Source organism: Vigna unguiculata, chromosome 10 (assembly GCF_004118075.2).
Source record: "Vigna unguiculata cultivar IT97K-499-35 chromosome 10, ASM411807v1, whole genome shotgun sequence".
In the NCBI taxonomy this organism is placed as follows: domain Eukaryota; kingdom Viridiplantae; phylum Streptophyta; class Magnoliopsida; order Fabales; family Fabaceae; genus Vigna; species Vigna unguiculata.
Genome location: NC_040288.1, coordinates 15,277,181 through 15,293,648, shown reverse-complemented (window position 1 = coordinate 15,293,648; position 16,468 = coordinate 15,277,181). Strand labels below are relative to the sequence as shown.

Below are 16,468 nucleotides of genomic sequence, written 5' to 3'. Positions count from 1 at the left end.
AAATGCCTAACCTACTAATGTATGTTAATATGCAATGTGATTATCCTACACACAATTTAAACATGTGACATGCTTCTAACATGTAGATTAAAGTCAATAAAGCCAATTGAAATGGAATTTGATGATAATATGCAGAAAACTAAAATCTGGAAATCATTCATGAATGTTTACATGTGAAATGTGCAGGGCATGGTCGAATTTAACTATAGAATGGATGAAATGCATATGTGATGATATAGAATGCTCAAGACTGATCTCAGTAGAACATAGGAATAAGAATCATGCGAAAAAGTTAAGTAAATCGCAAAATCCTAAAATACAAACCCTAATCTAACAGAAATAACGAATAAGCATGCGAAAATGCAATTGGATGCAATGAATCATGAATAGATCGTGGAAATGGTTCGAATACATGACGTATGACATCATAAAAGAATTAAAAACAAGAAACAAGCATACAAAACACAAGAATAGCAAATTTTACAGATTTAAAATTCATGATTCAAGTTGAATGGTTTATGTATAATTGATCTTGATCAAAAGACATTTGATATTTAAGTAGAATGATTGTTGCATTCACTGAAATTCAAGTTGATTCCAACTCAAATTCATTGTTGAGTAAATCAATATCACTAAACCAATCAAACTTGAATCATGAATGCAAATCAGCAGATGATGAACGGAAACATAACAATTCAACGGTAGAAATGAAAGGAATAAGTGAATCTATTAAAGAGAAGCATTCTCACAACAATGAGTTCGGTGAAAGTGGAAGAAATCTCACAAATATAGCTTAGAGAATTGTCCAAAATGCAGCAAAATTCAAGAAAACAGTGAAAAAGAAAGAGAAAAATGTGGTGATTCTGTAATAGTCAGTGAATGGTTTGTGATGTGCTTGAATGGTGTGATGAATGTGTGTGTGAAATTTTTTTCAGTGAGGTGTGTATGGCGCCAATATATTTCAATTTCAGCACCCTCACTACAGCATTTAGTAGCTACTGCAACATTTACCTAGCTACATTTATTAAAAATGTTACTATTGATATAATATAGTTACATTTTCTTAAAATTGTTACTATAAAGAATATTAATATTAATATTGTAACACTTTTTAAAAATGTTACTGTACATATTACACTTTTTTCTATTTTTATTAACATTTGCATAATCACATCTACTAAAAATATTACTATATATATATATATCCTAATATTGCAACATGTTACAAAAATGTTAATATATACTAAATAAATAAATATATTGTATAATATCAGTATTATCAGAAATTAATTAAAAATAAAATAATAATATCGCATCGTTAAGAAGTAATTAAAAATTATTTTCTAGTCATTTTAAATTTATTTTAGAAACTAAATTTTAATCAATAAAAATAATCAAAATAGAAACTAACTTTTAGTTTTTAATTATTGTATTATTAAAAAATTGATTTTTTAATCTTTATTGTATAAATATTTTGTTGACATATCATTTGATGAATGATTTTTAAGATTTATATTTACAAGAAGTAAATTTAATTAAAATGTATTATAATTATAATGTAATCGTTCGGTATACGACCATGTATAATTAACTAGTGTATTAAAGAGTATATAAAATAGAATATCATTTCTCTTTTATTATTATATTAAATAATAATTTTAGGTACTAAAATAACTCAATAATATTAAACGCAAGAAGCATCATCCCCCTTCACCACCACCGTCTGGATTCGATTTGGAGGGAGCTTCTTCTTGGATCTAGCCTCACCACCACTGTCTGTTTCTTCTACAACTCTTAAGTCCTCTCTCTGTAAGATTCTTCTCTTTTGGACTGTGACCGATTCGTTTTTGCCTCTCGCTTCTGATTACCTTTTGTTCAAGTTCTGGATCTGTTGCAAGTAAAATAGTTTCTCATTTTCAATTAGAAAATTAGTTAGGTTTTTCTCAATTGCGGAGATCTTAGCTTTCGCATTTCCTGCCTTATGCTCAACGAAGAAATCGAATCGTTTTATTTTCAAAACTTTCTTTCGTATTTGTGTTTAACAGACTGTGCATCTTAGCTCGCACCGAATTATGCTATTCTATTTGCTTGATAGATTTGGCGAAATAAATTAACACTTGATACCACCTCTTTAGTTTTCAAAAAATTCTGGGATATCACTTGCGTGTAGTATTTTTTATTTTTTTTTTGTATTTCTGTCTGAATTTGGAAAATTAAGGTTAATGGTTCTGATGTACATTGATTATGAAACTATGAGATTTGACTGCGACTATCTGATTTTGTTGACATGTGCCTTCCCATGAATATCTGCATCCAGTTGAACCAAGATGGGGTTGATTTTCTGTCCATACTTTCTCCATATATAGCCATCTTCCATCAGGTGTGAGCTGTTCTTCTCCCATGTTGGTGCACTATAGAATACACATATATAATTCTATTCAGTTTAAGAGAGATAACTCAATAATTATTCTTTTTCAGGTTTTATTTGCCCATTTGTGCCACTGCTTCTCATAGCTTGCACTCTCATCAATTCTTAATTACCTGTTCATCTTGGATAAGCATTACTACTTAATTTGTTGTACTTTTAGTTAACCAAACTCGTTTCTCAAATGTTTTTTTATTTTATATCAGGTTGTGTGTGGAAATTTTGGAATTAATGGAAGTAGTTTGGTTTAATAACTTTGAATTTTATTGTTATTTAAGTTAATATTAGAATATATCTAGTGTTCTCTTTTTCTCTGCATGTCATGCCTTAATAGTGACAAACATATTTCACCTTCATTTTAGTAAATAGTAAGAATGATAGGAACTCCAAGTAAACAAAAATTGGTACTCTTTTTGTGTGATGTTAAAGAAAATTTAATTCAATTCAATAACTACATTTCCGTAAAATGTTCATGATCTTTTTCTTTTCGTATTTGTTTCTCTGGTTTGTAAAATTGAATGTCCATACTATAGAATAAATTGTCTAATTGAACCAATGTGCCAAAATATCAGAGAAGAGTATGGATAAAACTGTAAAGATATATTCAATGTATTTTTGCAGAGGCACTTCTATATTGAAACTTTGTTAATGATTATATTGTTAAAGTTAGGATGCTTGTAAGCTTGTAGAACATGTTATTATTTAGCACTGTTTTTAAGGCTGAAGCACGAAACTTTTAAGGGAAAAAAAAATGTTAAACATGATTTATTTACATGCTTGACTATACATTGCATTAATACAGTACATTAAAATGTTATGCTTGCAAGTTGATGAGCTGAATATGCTCACCTTTGATGTATGGACATAATGCCATAGCTGTGAATGAATTTCAAAGTCAAGTAGATTTATGGCTAGTGGTGAGAAAGAAAAACCATCCTTGCTGGCCAAGAATGTTAAAGTGTCATTTCCAAGTGGTTCTATGGTTGCAATCCTTGATGAGTTGGAAGAAATTGCATCAAGACCTAGTCAAACTCCAACACTCCCCCACATTGGTTAGTTATTTCTTTTTGTTCATTCAAGTATGTAGTAATTTATTATATATGTAATAAAATATTATTTCTTAATTTTATACTTAATTAACAGGTTCTACTAGTAAGAGAAAAAGAGGTCCTACCAAATGTCTCAAGACTCATGGTTTGAGATATGATGAGCGTTTACCGGTTAAACTTAATGTCCTTGGTCAACCTGTTGGCACTTATCGAGCTACATTGAGCAATTATTTGGGAACATTAGCTAGGAATGCACATTTAGCTCCTCTAACTTTTACTAGTTGGAAAGGATTGAAAGAACATTGGAATGACATGTGGAAAACAGTATTGGTAATTCATTTCACTAACCTTTATCTTTGATTATATATTACCTAAATTCTAATACTTATTCATTGATTATGATATGCTGTCAAAATTTGATATTGAAGAACGTGCTAAAAAGTGGGTTTTAGGAAGCATATGTTCAAGTTGGAGGAACCACAAATGTCGATTGAAGACAAAGTATTTTTTTCCAAATATGCCAGATGATTACAACTTCAAAAATCGACCCCCAAGTGTTCCACTTGAGCAGTGGAAAATTCTTATTAAATTTTGGAAATCTGACATAGCTAAGGTCTTATTTAAATGTTATTATATGTGGATTTGTACTTGTATATCTCAGTTGCTTATATCTTTTCTCATTTCATATTTTTATTATAAAGGTTCGCTGTGAGAAGAACAAAACAAGCAGAGCAAAATTTACTTCTGTACATACCACAGGAACAAAAACCTTTGCTGAAATACGATATGAAGAGGTTAGACTAATTACATAACTAATGTATTAATGGTTGTACCCTTTTTACACTAATATTTTTTCTTTTGTATGGTGTAGATGATGAAAAATATTGATGGAAGAGAGCCATCTCGTGCAGAAATGTTCATCATGACACATAAGCCTAAAAATGAGGAAACCAAAGAGATTATTGTATGATGATCTCATTCATTATATATATTTTTATAATTAATAGTTTTGTTTAATAACAAGTTTAACTTTGTTTTTTTCTTTCCTTTTTTAGTCAAAGCTTGAGGATGCAATTTCTTCGCATTCAATAGAACTAGAGAAAAACTCAACCCGAGATGATGTATTTTTCCAAGTCTTTGGAAAAGATCGACATGGTTATGTGCGCACATATGGAAAAGGGGTTTCACCTTCCGATCTATGGGGATCTAACTCCCGAGTTGGAATACAAAAATTAATTGATGAAGTTCAAAGGAATGCTCAGGTTGAACTACAAAGCATGAAAAACAGAATGCAAGAGGAAATGGAAATAAAGCTAAAAGAGCAAGTGAAGGAGCAAGTGGAAACCAAACTAAAAGAGCAACTAGAAGCAATGAAAGTTGAGCTTCTAAAGAACTTCAAAATCGCTTTTACTCAAATCCCAAGTTATGCTCCAGAAGTAATGGTTTCAAATTTGAATAAAGAGGAGGTGGACATTGAAGATGATCCAACATTGAAGATGATGGATAATGATGACAACATCTCTCATAAAGGTTTATTTATTTCATAGTAGTAAATATTGATTTAGTATTAAATGTTTTGATCTTTGCATTGTTCCTTTGGTAGTTATTGAAGATCCTACAAGTGAGCTCGTAGAGAAAAATGCACATGCCTTGATCTTTCCATTCACTCATACTAGCCCCAGGAGAAAAAAGGAAAAAGTGCAGAAAACTAACACCAAGTTAACTAAGAGGTTATTATCATATTTTTTCTTTATTTTTCTTTTATATTATCTATCAATTAATTTTGTTAATAATATTTTGGAACATATCTTACTATTTCTTTTATCCAGGAAATTAGAAGATCTTAATGTTGAAATTGTCACACTTGATAAAGATCTTAGCATTCTCAAACATCCATCCAATGCCTTTGAGCTTTTCTTGTAAGATCTAGTTCTCTTACAATAAGCTTATAATTTTATTCTTTTTGGTTTATTGACTTATAAATGATCACTATTACAGGCAAGAATTTGCAAACAACTATAAAGAAACAAAAGTTGATTTAGACAATTTTGAAAGGGTATGTAAAGTTCAATACATTGATAAAGCTTCATTATTTGAATCACTTATTATTTAACATTTCATTTAAAAAATAGGTTAAGAAAAAAGCTGTTAAGGCATGGAACTCTCTGACAAATAAAGTAAGTCCAAGCCTTTTATTCATCCTTAAGAAATTTAATATTAATTGAGCTTCTTATTTATGATATTTGAATCAGGAATTAGAGTCTTATTTCAATGCAGCAACTAAACTCAAAAGAAAATTACATTTGAGTACATTAAAGGAAAGGTTCTTCTTCTTCTTCTTCTTCATAACTTTAGTGTTGTTAACATTCTTGAATATCATGCCATAAGATGTTCTTATTATCCTCTTGAACATCATGCCAAAAGTAATTGTTGCAATCCATACATAGTCACTGCCCATCATTCCTAGCTTCTGAGCAATGGAAAAATGCTCAAACCAGTTTCAGGATTAACATCCCTCCATCTGTATAAGTAGTTTTTGTTTCCATTTTTATTGTTATATTGATTGTTTGTTAATGAACTTTATCTAAGTAGTGTTGTTGAAGGAAAAGAAATAGGAAAAAGAGAGCGGAGACCTAAAATTCATTTTGACGGGACTGACTTGAAAAAATTGAAACAAGAGAAATCTCACAAGTGTAAGTTTCCTCTAAGTCTTTTAGTAAATGATAGTAATAGTTTGATTAAAAACATTTATGTATTTGTTATACTAATTTATCAATTTTAATTATCTTTATATACAGTTGCTAAATGATGCACATACATTGTTACATGCAAATGAGCTGAAGAAGCGGCTTGAATAAGGTGTGAATGTTTTCTATTGGATACAATAAATTGTCACAGGATTCTATTTTTTACAAATAGCTACTAGATCTGAAATAGGAAGAAACAAATTACAGTGTTGGATAAAAATGAACCAACTCTTCCTCGCCAACCTTGTCTTTTTGTCATTACTTTTATTATCTCATTGAAATATATTCCCCACTTTTAGTAATTAAACTAGTGGATAAATAATAATATTAATTGCAATAACTGAAATTGCTTTACTTGTTTATTTTGTGTGTGAAGCTTTCAAATTAATATGATTTTTTCTTTCATATCCATCAAAGTTCTCTGGTGCATAATGTGTAAACAGAAGTATATTGTTACAAGGGTGCACATTAACCCTAGTAGGCCATTAGTACTTATCACAGTTTCTGTTGAGTAGGCAGAGCAGCCAAACCTTCGAAAGAAATTAAAATGATTATACCATCCACTTGCATGAACACTTTAGAAGGAATTATCACTTGAATATCTTAAACTGTTCCACTTATTATTATTTATTAAACCAATATCACCAATTCTCTTCAAAATATGATTATATATTCGTATATATGATGATACTGTGATACCAACCATAGCTTTCATTTTGCATGCATCATGCATGAATGAGACCATGTTCATAATAAAAGTTATTGAAAACTGATTTCAGTGCTGTCTGCAAAATTGTCTTGCTTTCAGTGCCTACTGATTTTAAGTCTTTAACAGGTAATGATCGTAGGAAGTTCAACATCAAAAGATTCTGAATCAAGAAGATGATGAAGAATAAGACTGAAATTAAAGCTAATTCAGTATCATATCTCCAAGAAATTCTGAACTATCAAAATAAAAATCCATGCATTAGTAACAGAAGAAGAGAAGGACAGTTCAATTTATGTTGATGGTTATTAAGATCATATTTTAAACTTGAGATTTTCCATGTTTTAGTTGAGGTATATTCTTTGATGTATTTACTTTTATTTTTAATGCAGAACATGATGATGTTGAGAATCTTAAAACTCGGACAAAATTTAAACACTTCTTTCACCTGCTCTTAATTCTTGTTTATCTATTATGTTGAAATATAGTAAAAGATATTTTCCGTTATAGAAGATGATATTTGCCTCTTTATACATATAGGAATTAATTTAGAAAAAGGACAAATTTTAATTTTACAAATTAAAAACGTAATTAATCCTACTGATCTGTAAAAATTAAAATCAAACTTTTTTAAGACTACAAGAGATCAATTGGTCAAAAGAAATGTTGGTGTGACTATTTATATTAGTGACATTTTTATAATGTTACCTTAAAAAAAAAGTTATCACTAAACTTTTTTAGTAACAATTTTAAAATGTCTCTTTATTTAAAAAAATGTTACCAATAATTTTTAGTAACATTTTTATAATGTCACTCATTTATAAAAGAATTATAACTAAAAGAATTTAGTAACATTTTTTATAATATTACATTTTTATTAAATAAATGTTACTAAAAGTATTTAGTAACATTTTTATAAATGTCTCAATTAATACGTACAAATGTCACTAATATTTATTAGTAACATAGGGTATACGTAACATGTGGTATAATGTTACTAAATTATATTTGTAACATTTTTTACAATACAGTAACATTTTTTAAATGTTACTAAAGAATAAATATGTAGTAGTGCCTCTACTGGCTATTACAAGTTGTGGCAGTTATTCTAGGTTCCCCCTAATCAAAACTAACTTCTAACTATACTAACTAACTACTTATCTTTACTTGTCACTTAGGTACCAGGTTTTCAAGTGCAGCTACAGGTTGGGACAAATCATAAACATTGGTGATTGTGGTTGTTCGGGTTCTGCAACCTTCACAACAGTTTATGCAGCCAGCCAGCTTCTTGACAACCCATGTTTGCCTTCATTTCAAACCTCTCACGTGCATTCTTCCCAAATAACCTTTGATCCACTTCACTCTTTATCTTAGAACCAATTTAGTCCATTCACTTCTCTTCCAGCAGCTCCACATTTGACCCTTGTTTGTATTCACAACTAAAGAAGCAAATTAGAGTTCACAAACTCAAACTATGCTACAACTAAAACCACTTAAATGAACTAAACATGTGCAAATTAGATTTAAGAGTTTCATACATCTTTTGACCACTTTTTAGCCCTTTCATGGTCAGCACAAATGTGTTTTAAGGTTCTAAAACTTTCCCCACAAGTACCATGTCATTTGAAATTGAAAATAAAAAAAGTTAACTCTAAGTCAACTCTTCCATTAAAAAGTCAACTCAGCCATTTTTCACTAAATTTTTGGTTGATTCAGATTCACCCATGGCTTTTTCTGAACCTTTGAATGCTTGCTTTGATCTTTATCTGCATTAAGCTCAAAAATCTGAAAAAGGATGTTAGTCACACTAAACTCTTCCCAAAAGTTTCTAAAACGACTACACTAGAGCACCAACTCTACTTCTAAGCCTATGTATTTGAACTAAGACTAAATTAATATGTTATTTACTTATTTATGAACCTATCTTGTATGCTAAACTGGACCAAACTAATAGTATTACTAAGGATTACACTAAAAATGCATTAAAAACACCTAAGTAAGCTACTTTTGTAAAACTAGCCTAAAAACCTAACTAAATTAATTCTATGCTAATAACTCCTAATTAACATCTTAAACCTGTTGATAAAAAGAAGAAGATGGACATCTTCCTTCAAAAAGGAGTTTTAATGATAATGATGAATTATGAAGAAGTATGGAATACTTAATGATGATGAATGGAAAAATGTTAAAGACTGCTTCGATTCAAGAGATACATTGAAGACTTAGGGATTTAGTTGTTTAGGTCTTGTAATTTGTGTATGTTATTTAAAATAGTTAAATTAGTATGTTAAGAGTCAAGAAAGCAAAACCCAAGCAGTAGAGCACCAAGAGAATTTTATTTATTTGCAAAACTCACTAGAATAATCGATTATTCTTAGTGATAATCGATTATCTTAGTTAAAACTGATTTTTGAGAAAAGCCTCTATGATAATCGATTATCACTTTTGATAATCGATTATCACCTTTTGATAATAGATTATCTTGGCTGATAATAGATTATGACAACAAGAAAAAAAAATTCAGAAAAGTTTTTGTGATAATCGATTATCTATGGCAGTTGTGACTTAACTTTTCATATTTTTAACCTAATTTCTAAATAGGCTTCTATAAATAAAGTGGTAGGCTTCCATTTCAAAATACAGAAGTTAGAGAACTCTGAGTACTTGAGAACTCTTTGTGGGAAGGTTTTGAAAAACCTAGTGTGGGTAGAGCGATAACTTTCATCAAGTGGGATCTTGAGTGATTGAGTGTTGTCGTTGTTGCTAGGAGAAGTCAGTCATCCTTTGTGTGATTCAAAGGAGGTGTTCATTCCTTGTGTGATTTAAGGAAGGTGTTTTCATCCCTTGTGGATTTCAAGGGAGGTGTCTTCATCTCTTGTGTGATTCAAGTGAGGTGTTTTCTAAACCCTAACTTTCTTATCTGTGATTGTATTTGTGATTTATTTTAGTGATTAAGTTAATCTCATTTTTTTTTAGATTAACAATTGGACGTATGGTCTTTTGATCTGAACTAGTATAAATACCTTGTGCAATTTTCTCTTCCTTACTCTCTTTATTTTATTGTGTTTACTAAAATAAAGGAAGGAATTTTAACTGAACTTTGATATTAAAAGGGGGAAATTTTAAAAGCATAATTTTATTAAGAACCCAATTCATCCCCCCTCTTTGTTTTTTTCCAAACGCTAATCATTCTGCTACGCGTTTTTTCGACAAAACCTACCCAAAACAATGCAATTAGCTATGAAAACTCTAGAGATAAGACTTATCAATTGACCACATAAGATACCATGGAAGCTCTCCTAAAGAGGATCACAAGGAGCATGACTAGAGAGGAGACTTCTATTCCTTCTTCTTTGTCCTTATTTAGTAATTCCTTATGTTGAAATTCCCTAAAGTTAGCTTGGTTAGATCAACCTTAGTTGACTTGTTGACCTTGACTAGGGTTGACTAGTTGACTAGAGTTGACTTGGCTCAAGTCAACATGTTGACTTGTTTGTCGTATGTTTTTGTAGGTTAAGCATGGTTAGGATTAGATGATCACTAACGGAGATGGATTAGAGCATTCCTAGATGGTAAAGTGTCATTGGACCACATGGAAAGGAGATGAGAGAGAAAAAACATAAAGCATAAAGTAAAAACATAAAGCAACTTGTACCATGGAGGTACAAGTGGTCCAAGGGGGACACCTAGCATCTCTTGGACAAGAATCACCATTGGAGTGGACAAAACATTTCATTTTTTGTTTCATTTAACCTACCTTATAGAATGTAGGGTTTTCTATTTGCTAGTTATCCCTTTTGAAGTTATATTTATTTCCTAGAGGCCCCTTGAACTCTCTATATAAGGGGTGCTCTTTAGCTTGTAAAAGGGTTGATAATTTTGAGTTTATACACTTGTGTTATTCAACAAAAAAATTGTGAGCTTCCTCCATAGGAGTGGAATCTTCACCTTAGCCTTATCTTACCTAGCAAGTGACGGCATCCTTCACCCATTTCTAGAGTTGGTTAGCCATATGGCCCCTGTATCAGTGGCATGCTTCACTTCCATCCTTACCATCTTTTATGCTTTATACTTGTTTCTTCTTATTTCAATTCGGTTTCATGTTTAAACTCCCTATTTGTTTTGTTTCTTAACTCAATCCATTACTCTTCTTCTCTAGAACCTTTAGAAGTGAACATTCACATCTAGATAACTTGTTATATTAATGTTTAGTGGGAATCTTTTCTAGGTTTTCTTAAAGAACTCATCACCATATTCAAAAATCTAAAATGGACCAACTTAATCATTCATCAATATTAATTCTCATTCAAAACAAAACTATTTGTAAAAGGGGGCAAGAGGTCTTATTTATATATGCATAAGCCCCTTAATCTTTTTATCATAGGGAATGTGGGACTCAAAACAAAGAAAAAATGAATTGAAGTATGGCTTCACAAAGTGAGTTAGGTGCATCCCATCCAAGCCAAACTAGACTACCTATGTCTCTATAAAATTCTAAGAAAATACAAAAAAAAAAATAATACGCCTATACAATTTTGTACAAAATTAAGAAAAAAGGTATCCTACTGTTCTACTTTTTAAATTAGAAATATATTCTTCTTTCAAACTTCATCTACTTTTATTCTCTTAATTATATTTTGGTGACAGGATAATTTTCATAATAGAGTTCACTTATTAATTCAAAATCTTACGCATGTATAAAGTAATATGTTAGACAAAGAAAGTATTGACAAGTGGTGTATTCTAAGTTTTTTTAGATGATAAAATAATTTTTTTTTTCTGTAATAAGAAATTACGAGTCTATTTAGTTATATAGTAAGAACATGCTTGATATTTCTGCAAGGAAATTCAAATTTTTGTTTTTGTTCTTAGGGGACCAAGTAGTATTCCACAAGTCTACTGAATAGCTCTGGTGCTGGGTAGTCGGGTGGATGTCTTCTTACTCCGATGAAGCTCCGATGACGGCGCAAGTGTGCCGGCAAAAGACACGCAAGTGTGCCTGCAAAAGACACTCTGATGCCTAAGTCAGCGCTGGTGATGTCAGTGGTTTTAGGAAATATTTAATGCATAATCAATGCATCGAATAGTGTGCTATATATATATACCTTTTTACCAGTGGGTCCTACCTGGAGTGGGCTTTGGAGGCCCAAATACCTCTTTAGTTGTTTCTGGATCCATTAGCAAGGGATGAAAATACCAAGAAGTCCCTCAAGGGTTATCGGTAAGCGGTTGTCGGCCATGAATGTCGGGCACCGCATACCTCGAAGGGCATCCATAGCATGCGGTACTCGGTAGCCGGCCATATAGATCTGAATGGTTGACTATCTCCTAGCCACCTAGTCGTTTAGATGGTTGCTGGCCGTGGCTACTAGTTCTATACTTGGGTGGGGGCTTTAGTACGGAGTTGGCAGCCCAGGGAGTTGATAGTGGCTGCATACTGTTTCGTGAATTCTATATAGAGTATGCGGTCCAGGGGGTTGTGTATTGGTCATGTTCTGTCTGCGTGCCTTATAGCTTAGAATAGGCGGCTTGGGTCGGCTGCATACCGTATACTATGCACATTTGTCTTGGTTTGTGGTATGATTGGGACAGTTTCCATCTCTTAAAATCTTTTTAAATTTGACTAATCCTTTAAATCTAAAATTAATATTTTAGTATTGCAATTTGAAAAGAAAACTTATTTTATTTCTCTCTTTTGTAGTCATATAAACATAGTTCCAATGAGTATCTAAAAAAAATTAAAATAAATGCTTATTTAATTATAATTATTGAAATACAAACTTTAAATTTGAAAGAGTAATATCAAATTTACGCTAAATTTGAAAAAAAATATTTAAGCCGCAGTTAGCAGCCACAGTGTAAGAATTTTCAACCGAAGGCAATGTAAACTGTCAAATCTTCTTTCTTTTACTGAACCTTTTGAAGTTTGAATTCCCTTTTGTTGCCCATTCTCTCGCAACAATGCGAAAGAGGTTTCTCAGCATCGTTTCCTCAAATCCTCCAGAGAACCTTAGCCCATTATCTCAGTTCTTCTCAATTCCCACGGACTCTGACCATTTTCCCGAGAAAATCGTTTCAACCTCCAATGTTTCCGAGAAAACCCCCCTGGAAGCCCAATCTACCGAACCCCGTCGGATTCCGTCGCAAAATGAAGTCTTGGACACCCTCTTGCTCCACAAAGCCGACCCCAGATCGGCGTTGGTGTTCTTCAAAAAAGTAGAGAGACAACGAGGGTTTTTAAAAACCGTTGATGTTTTGTGCTTGTTGCTTCAGATTCTCGCTTCAAGCCCCGACACTCACAAAGATGCCAAGTATTTGCTCAATAACTATGTGTTTGGAGATTCAGCCCCTAGTGCGAAGGTGCTGGTGGAACACTTGGTGGAGTGTGCGGGAAGGTACGGTTTTGAATTATCTGATTCAAGGGTTTTCAATTATCTGTTGAATAGTTATGCTAGAGCTAATAAGATAACGGACGCTGTTGAGTGCTTTAGAACCATGTTAGAGCACGGCGTGCTTCCTTGGGTTCCAATTGTGAACATACTTTTGACTGCCATGGTTAGGAGAAACATGGCTGATAATGTGCGCCAACTGTATGATGAAATGGGTGAGAGAGAACTTTATGGCGATTGCTATACCCTGCATATTTTAATGCGTGCGTGTTTGAAGGGAGGGAGGTTTGCGGACGCTTGGAAGTACTTCGAAGATGGGGTGGGTAGAGGATTGAAGCTTGACGCGGCTGCCTATAGTATTGTTATTCAGGCTGTTTGTAGGGTGCCGGACTTGAATTTGGCGTGTACGCTGTTGAAGAAGATGAAGGAGTTGGGATGGGTGCCATCTGAGGGTACTTATGTGGCTGTGATCGGTGCTTGTGTCAGGCAGGGGAACTTTGTAGAGGCCTTGAGGCTCAAGGATGAAATGGTGAGTAACGGTGTGCCTATGAATGTAGTTGTTGCGACTAGCTTGATTAAAGGGCATTGTATGCAAGGGGATGTGAATAGTGCATTGCGGATGTTTGATGAAGTTGTTGAGGCTGGTGTTACTCCCAATGTGTCTATTTTTTCGGTTTTGATAGATTGGTGTTCTAAGATTGGGAATGTAGACAAGGCCAATGAACTTTACACCAGAATGAAACTCGTGGGCCTCCAACCCACTGTCTTTATTGTGAATTTTCTGTTGAAAGGATTCCGGAAAAAGAACTTGCTAGAAAATGCATATACATTGCTTGATGAGGCAGTTGAAAATGGAATTGCTAGTGTTGTTACATATAACATTGTTTTATTGTGGCTCTGCGAATTGGGCAAGGTTAATGAGGCTTGCAATTTGTGGGACAAGATGATTGGTAAGGGTATTACGCCTTCACTAGTTTCTTACAACCACATGATCCTTGGTCACTGCAAAGCAGGCTGCATGGATGACGCATATAATGTGATGAATGATATTATTAAAACTGGCTTAAAACCGAATGTCATCACATACACAATTTTGATGGAAGGATTTTCTAAAAAGGGTGATTGTGATCGTGCTTCTGATGTGTTTGATCAAATGGTGGCTGCAGATGTTGTGCCTACTGACTACACATTTAACACAATTATGAAAGGCTTATGTAAAGTTGGCCGACTGTCTGAGGCAAAGGATAAGTTGAACACTTTTATCGAGCAGGGTTTTATTCCCACATCTATGACTTATAATTGCATCATAAATGGATTTGTCAAGGAAGGTGCGATTGATTCTGCAGAGTCTGCCTATAGGGAGATGTGTGAAAATGGAATTTCACCAAATGTCATCACTTGTACTAGTTTGATTAATGGATTTTTCAAAAGTAACAAGATTGATCTTGCTTTGAAAATGTATGATGATATGAAAAACAAGGATTTGGAATTGGATATTACTGCATATAGTGCTCTCATTGATGGTTTCTGCAAAATGCAAGACATGGAAAATGCAAGCAAAATCTTCTCTGAACTTTTGGAGGCTGGTTTGACTCCAAATACAATTGTTTATAACAGCATGATTAGTGGCTTCAGAAATGTGAATAATATGGAAGCAGCACTTAACCTACACAAGGAAATGATAAATAGTAAGATTCCATGTGATATACAAATATACACCTCACTGATCGGTGGCCTACTAAAAGAGGGTAAATTAAGTTTTGCCTTAGATCTTTACTCAGAGATGCTTTCCATGGGTATTGTGCCTGATATCGTCATGTACACTGTTCTGATAAATGGACTCTGTAACCAGGGACAACTAGAAAAGGCGGGCAAGATTCTAAAGGAAATGGATGGGAATAGTATAACTCCTACTGTTCTTCTGTATAACACTTTAATTGCTGTACATTTTAAGGAGGGCAATCTACAAGAGGCTTTTAGGCTGCATGATGAGATGCTTGATAAAGGTCTGGTGCCTGATGACACTACGTATGATATTCTTGTAAATGGAAAGGTAAAAAGATCATACGCTCTGATTGGAGCTTAATTCACGCAAAAGGATCCTGGTCGGCACTCATTTTTCCATTGGATTTTCTTGGGAACCGAGTTTTGCAGAAAGTTCTCGAATGGTATTAAATTGGTCTCATCTATATGGACAAAATTCCCTTTGCAATTTCATCATGATTCATATCAAGGAAATTGTAGTTCTTTCATTTTTATATTATGGGGTTCATTTACCAATTATAGCGAAAGTGAGTTCTTTCAATCAGGCTTTCATTGGCCGAGAGCAGAAATTTCCAATAGCTACAGTCCAGTAGTGTTTTGTTTGTGGGGGTTAGGAGCAATGGGAAGAAAAATAATTCAGGTGTGATTTTAATAATCCTCTAGTTTTCTTTTATACATTGCATATTTACTTTAGGTTTTGTTGGAGAGAGGAAGGGTTATATGATCCGCTCTTCTAGTTTGAAAGTGACACTTTGGTGTTCAATTTTGTTTTGCTAGATAAGGATGAATAATTGTCAAAGAGTTTATCTTTATCGCCTCGTCCTTGCACGAATCTCTTTAATCCACTTGTACCAAGGATTGACAATTGCTTTTATATTTTAGTAAGCCTTTAAGTTTAGGTACTTTCACTTCACTCTTACAAATTTTCGTTCTAATGAGTTCTCAATCTTTGTTGTCTAAGTACCGTACTATTTGATTCTTTTGCCATCAATGAAATGATGTGACCGTTACATCTGTCTTTCTATCTTCATTTCACGGATCAACTTGTTCTTTACCTCCCAACTGGTCAGTCAACTTATTCTTTCCTTTTCCAAAACTGAGTTGACAAACAAGTTTGAGAAATTGGAGAGGAATGGAACAAGTTGACAAGTGAGTATGAGATACGAAGGCTAAGGTAGAAGCTATGTAGCCATTACTGAGATGGCCAAATCAAATGGTAAGATATTTGATTAAAAATAAAAAATGTTTTGAACATTCAGCACAAACAAACTTTTTTAATAGACTCAATTAAATGTCCAAATTTATAAATGCTTAATTAAGCCTTTCGTAAACAAATTCACATTTTAAGTTGTGAAATGTTGTAATCACGCTATACACTGTAATTTTTC

At 32.9% G+C, this 16,468-nt stretch overlaps 2 protein-coding genes across 11 annotated transcripts; both read left to right on the top strand.

Moving 5' to 3' along the window:
- Positions 1-1,680: 1,680 nt before the first annotated feature.
- Positions 1,681-7,369, top strand: LOC114167039. Of its 10 annotated transcripts, none has more exons than XR_003600083.1 (16): positions 1,681-1,809; positions 2,318-2,380; positions 2,479-3,477; positions 3,569-3,804; positions 3,884-4,087; positions 4,176-4,268; positions 4,346-4,438; positions 4,530-5,004; positions 5,078-5,204; positions 5,304-5,393; positions 5,473-5,530; positions 5,607-5,651; positions 5,727-5,797; positions 6,067-6,167; positions 6,273-6,333; positions 7,320-7,369. XR_003600083.1 is itself a non-coding variant. In XM_028051952.1 (15 exons), the coding sequence occupies exons 3-15, from the start codon at positions 3,333-3,335 to the stop codon at positions 6,281-6,283; spliced, it is 1,749 nt and encodes a 582-aa protein (XP_027907753.1). In that variant the 5' UTR covers positions 1,681-1,809; positions 2,318-2,380; positions 2,479-3,332; the 3' UTR covers positions 6,284-6,334. The 10 variants fall into 10 exon arrangements, 1 of the variants encoding a protein (XP_027907753.1); XR_003600082.1 differs by lacking the exon at positions 7,320-7,369 and adding an exon at positions 7,057-7,274 and having other exon boundaries at positions 3,302-3,477; XR_003600081.1 differs by lacking the exon at positions 7,320-7,369 and adding an exon at positions 7,057-7,274 and having other exon boundaries at positions 3,253-3,477.
- Positions 7,370-12,806: 5,437 nt separating this feature from the next.
- LOC114167112 (pentatricopeptide repeat-containing protein At3g54980, mitochondrial) lies at positions 12,807-15,988 on the top strand. Its single transcript, XM_028052072.1, has 2 exons — positions 12,807-15,720; positions 15,858-15,988. The coding sequence occupies exon 1, from the start codon at positions 12,889-12,891 to the stop codon at positions 15,400-15,402; it is 2,514 nt and encodes an 837-aa protein (XP_027907873.1). The 5' UTR covers positions 12,807-12,888; the 3' UTR covers positions 15,403-15,720; positions 15,858-15,988.
- The last annotated feature ends 480 nt before the right edge of the window (positions 15,989-16,468 follow it).

What these genes read in the sequence shown, in the direction of transcription:
- LOC114167112 (XM_028052072.1), top strand. Translation starts at nt 12,889, where the DNA reads ATGCGAAAGAGGTTTCTCAGCATCGTTTCCTCAAATCCTCCAGAGAAC.
- LOC114167039 (XM_028051952.1), top strand. Translation starts at nt 3,333, where the DNA reads ATGGCTAGTGGTGAGAAAGAAAAACCATCCTTGCTGGCCAAGAATGTT. An exon ending in AATGCCTTTGAGCTTTTCTT is followed by an intron (nt 5,394 to 5,472) that starts GTAAGATCTAGT and finishes TCACTATTACAG; the next exon opens with GCAAGAATTTGCAAACAACT. An exon ending in ATTTAGACAATTTTGAAAGG is followed by an intron (nt 5,531 to 5,606) that starts GTATGTAAAGTT and finishes TTTAAAAAATAG; the next exon opens with GTTAAGAAAAAAGCTGTTAA.